A 12,356-nucleotide genomic window follows, 5' to 3' on the forward strand; every position below is an offset into this window, starting at 1 on the left:
GGGGCTGAAATAGCATAGAAGTGATGACTGATGTGTCAGTGCATCACAGCAGGCACATGATGTCCATCTGCTCCACTGCTGATGAAGTTTAACCTTCATCTCGTGGGTCAAGTGGTATCTACCAGTTTTTACCTTGTAAAGCCTGCCCTCCTTACTTTGTAATTAGTAAGAATCTATGGGTTGATACTATGAGACTATGCAAATAATCTATTTCTCATCAAATTTTGAGAGTGAATTGAATATATGATCTGCTTTAGCATTTTCTGGAATAAACCTTTTAAAAACAAGTATTACTCCAAACTATTGTTTCTAAAACATTTCAATCGTTGACTATATCCTAATTAGCAAAAATAGATGTTCCTTATCACTATGTATGAGTAATTTATTTTATAAAATTTAACACAAGACTGTTCCCTATAAGTTGGAGGTTAAAGATATCCCGTTTGACCTTTCTGACATGTTACACCCCTACGTGGAGCCCTGCTGTGGGTTAATATGCTGTACTGCAAGGTCAGTTTGAACCACAAAAGGTGGGTGATTCAAGCTCATCAGCTGCTGTTTGGAAACCCTAAAGAGGGTCATTGTGGGTGTGAGCCAACTTAACAACAATGCCCCTCCATAGTCCCTGATAGCAATCTCCACTCCTCCCTTCTCAATCCCAGGGGTCTGCAACATGCTGCAAGGTCTCACAAAATCCACAGTTTAATGAAATGGCTCATGCATTTGTTGTTATGTACCGTGGAGTCGATTCCGACCCATAGTCACCCTGTAAAGATTTACGGCAGCAGAAAGCCTCATCTTTCTCCCGCGGATCGGCTAGTAGTTTCAAACTGCCGACCTTGAGGTTAGCAGCCCGATTCATAACCACTACGCTACCAGAGCGCCTAGTTGTTGATGTTAAGTGCCATCGAGTCGGATCCGACTCATAGTGACAGGGTTTCCGAACAGCGACTGGTGAGCTTGAACCGCCGACCTTGCAGTTCAAACGGCTTTGCAGTCTGACGCATTAACCCACAGCGCCACACCAAGTGTTGTGGTTAGAGCTCCTTTGTTGTTAAGTACCGTGGAGTCGGTTCCAACCCATAGCGACCCTGTACAGGGTTTCCGAGGCTATAAATCTTTACTGGAGCAGAAAGCTTTCTCCCGCGGAGCAACTGGAAGTTTTCAAACTGCTGACCTGGCAGTTCACAGCCCAATTTGTAACCAATACGCTACCAGAGCTCCTTTACAGGCTGGCAAATCCCAAATCCATACTTCGAGATCAGTCTGGAGGTGTCTTCTCACCAGGTGCAAGATCCAGGGCAAGAGAGCTAGCTTTTCCAAAGTAGTCTTAAAAATTGGAGTTAGACCATGCCCCTGAGGGAAACAAAGGGGGGCTACTTAATCTACTAAAGTGGGAGCATCCTTAATCCTTCCACTGTAATCTTCATGCCCTTGTTGTTAAGCACCTTAGAGTTGGTTTCAGAGGAGCAGCTGGTGAGCTTGAACCACCAACTGTACAGTTTGAAGCGACTTTGCAGCCCAGCACATTCACCTACAGCGACATACCGGGACTCCAATATTACTCTTTGTTGTTGTTAAGTGCCGTTGAGTCAATTCTGACCCATAGCGATCCTGTATAGGGATTCCAAGGAGTAGCCGGTGACCTTGAACCACCGACCTTGCAGTTCAAATGGCTTTGCAGTGTGGCACATTAACCCACAGGGCCACACCAGGACTCCAATATTACTCCTTGGTGGTTATGTGCCGTGTAGTCGGTTCTGACTCATAGTGACCTTGTACAGGGTTTCCAAGGTGTAAATCTTTATGGGAGCAGAAAGCCTCATCTTCTGCGGAACAGCTGGTAGTTTCGAACTGCTGACCTTAAGGTTCGCAGCCCGATTCATAACCACTACGCTACCAGAGCGCCTTGTTGTTATGTGCCATGGAGTCACGGGAGCAAAAACGCCTCATCTTTCTCCCGCGGAACAGCTGGTAGTTTCAAACTGCTTGACCTTGCGGTTCACAGCCCGATTCATAACCACTACACTACCAGAGCTCCTTAGCAACTCATCTCAAAATGGGTCCATAATCACAGGCAGAGACACTAGGGTTTACAATATGTCACCAAATTAAATTTGGCTAGAAGGGTCATAATATATAATTAGCTGCCCTGCACACTCGTTACTAAAATGCTACAAGATCTGACCTATGTCTGCTTACCCAACCCATGAATACAATAAATTCCAACCACTCTAGCTTTGGTTATGTTACCAAGCTCATCCATCCTTGTCTATAATAAATACTATCCTTAGGCCTGTAACAAACAGCATTGCTTTCCCTGCTCTGAGGCCAACTTTCAACTACCTGAGGACTTTTTATAGGAAAGTAGTTGGCATTCAACAACAACCTAAAAGGTTATGGGTTTGAACTCAACCAGCAGCACAGGAATAAAAACTTGCTTTTATGAAAAATTGTTGGGCACCATTAAGTTGGTTCTGATGCATAGCAACCCTATGCACACCAGAACAAAACACCACCCAGTTCTGTACTGTCCTCACAATTGCTGGAGTCCATTGTTGCTGCCACCATGGCAATCTTTATTTGAGGTCTCCTTTTTCATTGTCCCTTCACTTTATCAAGCACGATGTCCTTCTCCAGGGACTGGTCACTCCTGATGATATGTCCAAAGTATGAGAAATGAAGTCTGGCCATCTTGGCTTCTAATGAGCATTCTGGTTGTACTTCTTTCAACAAAGATTTGTTTGTTCTTCTGGAAGTCCACGGTACCTTTAATATTCTTCTCCAACACCATAACTCAAATGTTTAAATTCTACGGTAATCTTTATTATAGACTTAATAAGCAATCTTTATTAAGGAAGTAACAGCCAAGTAATCCCTATTGAACATTTCTACACATGGGATTGCATGAGTCCAAATCAACTTGATAAAGGGTTTGGAATATTTTTTATTAACAGTCAGGCACCTTCTCTACTACTACTCTGCTTGCACTTAGATACTTTCCTGTGTGGGCCCAAACCAAGACAATATTAGAGATTAGGAATAGCCCTGGGCAAGATGGTGGAGTAAACAGGCATACTGATCGAGCCCTCTGCAACAAAGACATGGTAAACCATGTGAAATAGATACAGATGATGACCCTGGAACCCTGAGAAACAGACAATAGAAAGGTAGATTGACTACTGAGTAGAAGGGGAAGCTAAACAGTAGCAGTGAGAAAGAAGAAAAATGAGCAAACTGGGTTGGCAGGAAGGCCATCTTGAGTTTTTTCAAGCAATGTTCTGTACGCACAGAACATGACCGGAGGTTGGCAGCAATGGTGTGCAGTTCTCCCTTGTTCCTGTGCCCTCCGAGTAGCTGGGGGCATGGCTTCTTCATGCCCTTGCCAAACCAGTAGTCAATGGCAACTCGTCCTATGCAGAGTCTGCTCTTCCTGGGTCAGTCAACTGGCATAGTACTCCTGCTTTTGGAAGCACAGGAACTACCCTGAACTGTGCTACACAGTGAATAGTTAGCTCTTGTTCTTTTCCGTTCTTTGATAGTTTCAAATAGGGATAACAGTATCAAATAAAATCATTATATTTTAGTTTGTGATATTACTATTAACACCTATAGTACTTACTTACTTGATTTGTTGTTAAGTGCTGTCAAGTCAATTCTGACTCATAGCGACTCTGTAAAGGGTTTCTGAGGAGCATATGGTGTCTTTGAACCTCTGACCTTGTGGTTCGCAGTCCAGTGCTTATGTACAGTACCACACCAGGACAATATGTACTTGATACATGTAACAATATGAGGGGGCTTCAAAATTTGCAAAAAAAAACAGAATGAAAAGATATGGCATTTTTCCATGAACATTTTTTTTTATATAAAATGTTTTATTGTAAATTATTCCATGAACATTTTGAAGCCACCTAGTATTTTCATTGTACTGCCAGACTGAAAACTGAGGATGTAAAATGTTTTGTTTTTTAAATGACATTTTTAAATGTATTAATTCTAAGTTTTTATACATTTCAAAAGAGCTTTTAAAATGTTTGTTTTTTTAATTCAATATATGTTTAGTGATTCATGAAGTCATTTCTTAATGGTTCCAACAAATCACACCTTATAACAGGGTCAGGTTAAGATTACTAATGACAATTTCTGACTAAATTATAATATTAAGTTTTTCCCACTTAGAAACAAAACATCTTTGCTATAGTAGCAAAGAAGACAGACATGGTCTCTACTTGGAGAATAGGAGGCAAAGTAGAAAACAGCATACAGACAAAACACTTCAAGATATTATACTAGCATGCATTTAAATGTTATAGATATAAACCATACATGAGAGATGGTTCTGAAAACACAAGGCCAAGGTAACAGAGAGAAGATTTTTAAAATCATGTTTTCTTGTTTGTTATTTCTAAATTTACAAATGGTGAGTAGGATTACCAGTTGCAGTCAAATGGAAATACCCTGAGTACAAAGCAGGGTTTTCAAGTCTGAGATCTTTTGGAAGCAGATCAGCAGAACCGACTTTTAAGGCAACTTTGGGTGGGTTGAAACCACCAAACTTTTGGTTAGTTATTGAGGGATTTCTTTTAGGATTAGACCTATCAATAATTAGGAATTACTTAATCAAAGGGGTTAAGAGTAGGAATGTTGTCATCAGAAGGGGTTCAGAGACATTTTTGACATTAGAGCTAACAATGACGTCCTTAGTTACAAACACTGTGTTTATAAGAAAGCTCTGGTCCCCTTCTTTTAGCAGCTGTGGACAAATATGGCACCTCTATGCTTCAGCAGTATGTGTCTGTAGAATGACAACCAATTCTCAAAACTGTGTCCTCAGGATTTAAAACATGTTTCCTCATGAGAAGGATCTCTGCTTCTATTGCTTGTCTCGCTTGCTTGTTTTTAAAGTCAGTTGTGTTGTGGTCATTAACAACTTGGATTAGATGAAATTCTTACAAACAAAGCTCAGGACCAGATATTAGCGTAAAAACTCTTTCAGAATATCCAACATGTGCAGTACATATGTTCATTTACTACATCCAGTATTTTATATGGAAAGCCTGAATATTTAGCGTCATGATTCCTAAACCTTAGGATTTTGTCTTATTTTTCAGAATTGGGCCAATGGAGAGTAGTTGACCAAACATTTGAATACATTTCTTCCAACTTGAGCTATATAAACTAACAGAAAATGCCCCTTTTCAAGTATTACATCATTGAATGGTCTTTCTCGAAATCATCTAAAGACTTGTCTAAATGCATTGTATAATATTCATTTCCTTTCAGCCATGTCAGGCGGTGCTATCTATATTTTTCTTATTCAAAGTGAGTGATACTGTAATTGAGTTCATAAAGTTCTAAAAAATTCTTCCATTATGAAGCACAGAAAGAACACCATGGAGAAGTACCCCAATCCACACACTCAGCAAACTGTAATCTTCAATACTACGCATTGATAGCAGTAAGATATCAATTGTAGTACAACTTTTCTTCTCCACATTTTACACTCAACAGCAGGTAAGGGAGTCCAGTTAGTTTCACACCTGTGAAAGCATACTTTTTAAAAACAAGCAGTGGTCTGTCATCATGAAGACTATGTCAGAGGACTTGGAGGATGTTGTATTAGGGATAGGTGAATATTAGTACTGCTAGTTTAAGGAGTTCTGGTAGTGTAGTGGTTACGAACAGGGCTGCAAACCTCAAGGTCAGCATTGGAAACTACCAGCTGTTCCGTGGGAGATGAGGCTTTCTGCTCCCGTAAAGATTTACAGCCTCAGAAACCCTGTACAGGGTCGCTATGAGCCGGAACCGACTCCACGGCACATAACAACAACAGTTTAATAAAGTCCAGAAAGAACCCTACAGGACATATACATTTGAAGAGGGTCAACTTGAGCATTCCAGTATCTTCCTACCTGCCTCTTTGGAAATCTGCGAGTCCACGCCTTTCTCTCCATAACTTCCTTCAGATGCCAAGAGTAGACACATAATTCCAGCCTAGGGTCTTTACAATGTCTACCATGGCCTGTGCTTGGAAGGAATCAGGTGGTACCACGTGGGAGAAGTCATAGAGCTGGTGGTCACGTAACTCGGATGCTGATGATGTATGTACCTAATCTGGATCCTGTTTCTAGTGGTGCAGTGATTAGGGTCTCAGCAGCTAAGTGAAAGCTCAGTCAGCAGTTTAAACCCACTAGCTGCTTAAATGCACCAGCCAGTCTGGTTGTTCAGTCTTCCTGGGTGGTGGAGCAGCGGGTATTGCTTTGCATTTCCAGGTAATTCCACGGTCTTGTTCAAGAATTTTTCTGCACAGATGAAAGCTGGTTGCTGCCCTCTCCTGTGGACCTTCCCTGTTCCCCACCTCATGCTGCAGGTCTTCGAAGAACATTCTAGGTGCGGTCAACCACCAGTTTGGCTGGTTATTGTCTTCAGGAGCTATGGAGTTGATTTCGAATCCTATCAACCCTATGTGATGTAGCAGAACTGCTCCATGGAATCTTCTTGGTTGTAATCTATAGAAGCAGATTGCCAGGTTTTTCTCCCTCAGAGCTAGCTGCTGGGTATTTTTTGTTTTGAAAGCCAGCATTTAGCCATTTGCACTATTTAGAGACGTGGTGGTGGTGGTACTGATGGTGAGTACACGCCGCTGAGTTGGTTCTGATTCTAAGTGACTAGATAGGCTTTCCAAGCTTGTAAATCTTTTGTTGTTGTGTTATTGTGAAGTGCCATCGAGTCGGTTCCGACCCATAGCGACCCTGTATAGGATTTCCGAGGAGCAGCTGGTAAGCTTGAACCACTGACCTTGCAGTTCAAACGGCGTTGCAGTCTGGCGCATTAACCCACAGCGCCACACCAGGACTCCCGTAAATCTTTACTCTTAAAATGTTTTTACCTTATTGTTGTTGTTATCAGTTTTACCTTCCAACCTTTTTACTTAACTTTTTCTTTAATGTTTTATTTTAATATAAGTGTCAGACAAGTCCTGCGTCCCGCCCCTTTCGGTCCGGGCCCTCCCGCAAACTCCGCCCTTCTTTGGTACCCGGGTTCCTTCTGGCTTGGAAGGATTCTCGGTTTTCCCCAATCCTTCCAGACTTTCCCAGTCCCTGACCTTTCACCCTTGTCCCTCCTAACCCAGACTTTCCCTGCTTCCCTGATCCCTAGCGTTCCCAGCCCGTGCCCCCTGCACTCCCTAAGTATCCTGGGGCCAGTCCTACTCCCAGCCCTTTCGGGTCTTCGCGGTACATCGCTTGATGCCAGTGTCATCTTCTGGCCGCAGTCTAAGACCAGTGGGCGCAAGGCCGGGGCACTTGGGGAGAGGCGGACTGCAAATTTCGGAAGTGACGCAGCGTGACGTTGTCGTGCGTGCGAGGCGACTGCGTCGGGCTGCAGGAGAAGATGGCGGTCTCCACAGGTCGGTTCCCAGGCCAGTCTGCCAGCTTCCCCTGTCTGACCCGGCTCTGCCAGCCCGCGTGCTACTGGCGGCCAGGAGCTGACAGTGTGGGAGAACGCGGAGTGTGCGCTCTCGGACACAGCTCCCAGCAGAGCAAAGCCCAGGGCTGGAGGGTCGGGGCGGGACAGAACGGGCGCCGGAGCGGAGGGGCTCGGGCTGCCGGCAGGAGGCGGCGGAGGGTCGTGTTCGCGCAGCGGCCGCGCGCCCGGCAGGCTTGGGGCGCGGGCATACGCGCTGTGACAGACGGGCGTGGGTATCTGGCTTTCCCGCTGCGGGTGGGACTTACGAGGAGAGGGAGGTGCGGGAGAAAGGCGAGGAGGCCTAAGGTTGGGCAAGTGGCAGTCGTGGGCACGGAAGTGGGTCGGTCAGGGGGCATTGGGGTTTGAGTGGGATTCTAGTTCTGTGCACGCACCGACATTGGTAGGGGTGTGCTTGCTAATGAGGAGAGGACTCTTGCTCATTAGAATAAGGGAAAGATACCCATTTTTACTTAACTGCATGATATCTTTTAACATTTAAGTGAAAATTGCAGTGTATACAAAAGTACAGAGTAAGATGGAAAACTAGTAAGCGGTTTCTTAGATATGTAAGTTGGTCAACTCTCTCTTACTGAAAGCAAGTGCTTGGTTTCCTATGAGGACTGACTTTGAAATTGTTCGTTGTAATTTTAGAAATTTGACCATTTAGAAAATTAACAAGTTAAAAACTGTTCATATGTATCGTTGATCATCTTTCTAATCGTTAATGAAACATTAGGTTATAAAAGTGTGACTTGGCATTTCATGCCTTCATTGCATACAATTTTTTACAAAGTATGTTGTTAAAAAAAAAAAAAGCTTCAAATATGATATTATCAATGGTACTTTTCAGAAAATACCTCAGGATACATTCTTTACCATTTTAATGAAAGCTGATGTCTTTTAAATCTAATGTACATGTCATAAATGATTATATCTTTAGCACTCTGGGTGGTGGTGTGCAGTGGAGTCGGTTCTGACTCATAGCGACCCTGTATAGGGTTTTCTGAGGCTATAAATGTACGCGGAGCAGAAATTTTTCTCCCACAATTCTAGCATTGGGAAATATTTTTATATATTTGATCTTGAAGGTTAAGTAAGGATTGCTAAGAAAATTACATTTTAGTATTATAACTTTAATTGTACTTGTTAAGTCAAACTATTAGAGTATCCTGACGTGGCATTAGAGGATAAGCACTGGACAAGGTCGGTCAGCCACTCATTGGAAATCCTATAAAGGATGGCTATGAGTTGGAACCGACTCTACAGCACTTAACAGCAAGTGATTCTGTAGGATAAGTTCTGGCCTGCTAACTGCAAGGTCCGGGGGAGGGTGAAACTCACAAGACATGCTTCTTGGAAATCTTAACAAAGGGTATCTGAGTCGGAACCGACTCCTTGGCACTTAATAGCAAGAGTTATGCTTGGTAATGAGACTATATATTTAAGAGTTATGCTTAGTGTGTACATATTCTGAACATCTAATAATAAAATAATGCATTTTAATATGATTGATAGATTGTATTGCATATCTAAACAGGATTTTTTTCTAACGTAAGAATGCTAACAATATTTTGAAAAGATGAAACTTTAGATAGTATCAGTGGAAAGAAGGAGCTCTGGTAGCTTAGTGGTTATGAGTAGGGCTGCTAACCTCAAGGTTGGCAGTTCAAAACTACCAGCTGTTGCGCAGGAGAAAGATGAGGCTTTCAGCTCCCATAAAGATTTACAGCTTGGGAAGTCCTATGCAGGGTCGCTATGAGTAGGAAATACTCCATGGCACACTACCACCACCACCACCATCAGTGGAAAGTACTATTTCTTAATCACTTCTAGTCATTCTTGGGAGTTGAAAAATTATAAAAGAGTTGCTGATAGATTATTATCATTTTGTGTATTGCAAGACTGTATTTTCAAGTTTATGTCCCAACATTTTATTTGTTACATTTTTACTGTTAATAGAAGTATGAAATTTAAAACTTTGGCATAATTAAAAGATGTTAATGAGTGTTCGTAAACCATTGAATTCCATTTGTGTCTGTTGGTATCAACTCATTTTAGTTAATTTCTTACAGTCCCATTTGTCCCTTTTGTGTGTTTTAAATTGTTGAAGGATTGTCAACTGAAAGGGAAATGTGTACATAATTAGTTTTGGACTGTGTTTTTGAAACGGATAAGATTGATATGTACTGTTAGCTTTTTTATATTGAGTACTTTGTAGCTTGGGAGGGTAACAATACCTGTATTAGTGAAAGAAATGTGTCGTAGCTGAAATTTAAATTATATGAACTAGATGGATACAGTATGCATTTTTCTTTTTAAATAAAATTATCTTAATAAAAATTGCTGTTGTTGTTAAGTGCTGTTGAGTCATTTCCAAATCATAGTGACCCTGTATAGGGTTTCCAGGGAGCAGCTGGTGAGTTTGAACCACTGACCGTGTGCTTTAAACCAACCTTGAGGTCCAGAGCTTTATTCTACAGTGCCACACAAGGACTCTAAAAATAGCTGTTACATAACAAAAGCAACACCTAAAAGATCAACAAAACGTTGACTTTTTGCAATCTTTTTTATCGTTCTTAAAATATTATATTAAAAAAATTATATAGTGCTTTTGGTGAAAGTTTACATAGCAAATTAGGTTCTTATTTAACAACACCACCACAGATTGTTAAGTGACATTGTTACTTTTTTTATTATTATTATTTTACAATGGGTCAGCATTCTCATAAATTCTATTCTGGATGTTTCATTTCCAATAATGTTTTCCCTGTTCCCTTGCCTTTTCATCTTTTCTTTAGAGTAACTTTTGACAGGTTTTATCTATAAAGGTACACAGTCCTCACTGATAATATTCTTTATTTTATAAGCTAATTTGTTATTTAGCTAAAAGGTGATCTCAGGGAGTAGTTTTAGTTCAAGGGATATGGAGTATTTCAGGGCAATAGTTTAAGAGTGACTTCTGTGTCACATTTTTACTCCTTCTACCAGCTCTTCCACAGGAGAAAGATGAGGCTTTCTGCTCCAGTAAAGATTTACAGCCTTGGAAACCCTGTACAGGGTTGCTATGAGTCAGAACCGACTCCACGGCACGTAACAACAACAACGTCAGTATCTATCTACTATGGACCCTATCAGAATGGTCATTTATGGTAGCTGGGCATCATCTAGTTTTTTTGGGCCTCAGTAGCTGTAACACACACACACACACTCACACACGAGTAAAAGTATTGCTACAGAATCATGGAAACTTTTATTAAATAAAATTAATGAAACGTGAACCTATTGTTGCTTAACATAACCTCCATCTATCTAGGTCTATGTTGTTGTTAAGTACTGTGGAGTTGGTTCCGACTCAGTGACCTTGCACAGGGTTTCTGAGGCTGTAAATCTTTACAGGAGCAGAACGCCTCATCTTTCTCCCGCTGAACCGTTGGTAGTTTCGAACTGCTGACCTTGAGGTTAGCAGCCCGATTCGTAACCACTACGCTACCACTACACTCTGAAAATTCTGTTTCCATCTTCTTAGCCCTTCCCTAAAGAATTTTGTCTTCTTCAATTTACACCACATAAAAATGCCACTTTGACATCCTTAAGGAACTCAAATCATGTTCCTTTTCAGTGTTCTCTGATTTGGGGGAACAAAAGTAAGTTTGCAGGGGCAACAGCAGGCTGGCAGGGTGGATGGGATACGGTTTACCTAAGAAATTCTCACAGAACACCTCAAGAAATGTCGAGATGGAAGAAAATACCTTGGTGAAACTTTCCTGGCCTTTCCCTCACCAATGCAGTTTTCTGTTTTTAAAAACTTATTTCTAGTAAGTTTCATAATCTTGCTGTGTCCTTTGAAAAAAATCAATCAATATTACTCCTTTAGAATCTCAAAAATTAGTCACCATAATCATCTTAGCTGACCTCTCTACCTTGACTGTAACTGGCCCAGTGTATCCCCTCAGCAGGCACTGTTTTGATTGAACCTTCTTTTTTGAAGGGACCCATTTAGGTGAGAGATGAAAACAAGTTTATTACTGTGAGAACTCGTCCGCAGATCACAGAGCCATGTTTAAACATGTTTAGTTTAAAATACACCTGTGCATATATAAACTATAGCCCTAATAGCAATACTTTTTGACTTACCCTCATGTATGTGCGTGTGTGTAATTTTTATTTTGTTGTATATATCGTATTTACTGGCATGTAAGTCCTGATATGATGCTGTAGGATAAATACTGGACTGCTAACCAAAAAATTGGTTGTTCAAACCTACCAGCGCCTCTTTGGAAACCCTAGCCAGAGTTGCTATGAGTTGGAATTGACTTGATAGCACTTAATAATAATATAGTAATAAAATATTTAATGATGTTAGAGTTAATGAAACAATCTTCTAAGATGATGTCTAGTATGCATGGGGTCCTGGTATAGCTCTGTAGCATAAGCACTGGACCGGTACCTGCAAGGTTAGCTGTACAAATCTACCAGCCACTCCCTAGAGACCCTATAAAGGGTCTCTATGAGTTGAAACTGGCTAGATGGAATTTTACAACAGAGTTCTGTGAGGTGCTGTAGGATAAGCCCTGGATTGCAAGCTCTCTTGAAATTAATGGTCTGTGGTTCAAAGTCACTAGCTAGCTGTTCCTCAGAAACTTTATACAGGGTCACTATGAGTTGCAACCTACTTGAAGGCATTTAACAACAATACCATCTATTCTTTTAGTAAACTTCCTACATGTTTCTTTTGCATATAAGTATAAGATCCTCTAAGGAGTTTCACAATTAATTTTGAAAATACAAAAGATCCTTTGGGAGACACTTGATTGATAAATAATAGGAAAACAAAACAAGAAGTAAGACAGCTTGGAAAGAGAACTTTCAGCTTTTGCTAAAAAGAG

General features: G+C 41.2%; 1 protein-coding gene across 1 annotated transcript in view; it reads left to right on the forward strand.

The window, feature by feature from the left end:
• Window positions 1–7,361: 7,361 nt before the first annotated feature.
• LOC102812119 (ubiquitin-conjugating enzyme E2 variant 2-like) overlaps window positions 7,362–12,356 on the forward strand; it is a 54,845-nt gene continuing 49,850 nt past the window's right edge. The window contains exon 1 of the mRNA XM_006860065.1: window positions 7,362–7,411. Coding sequence (XP_006860127.1) covers window positions 7,396–7,411 — 16 coding nt within the window. The 5' untranslated portion in view covers window positions 7,362–7,395. The remainder of the gene's footprint in view (window positions 7,412–12,356) is intronic.

The sequence above is a fragment of the Chrysochloris asiatica genome, unplaced genomic scaffold, assembly GCF_000296735.1.
Source record: "Chrysochloris asiatica unplaced genomic scaffold, ChrAsi1.0 scaffold00036, whole genome shotgun sequence".
NCBI lineage: Eukaryota > Metazoa > Chordata > Mammalia > Afrosoricida > Chrysochloridae > Chrysochloris > Chrysochloris asiatica.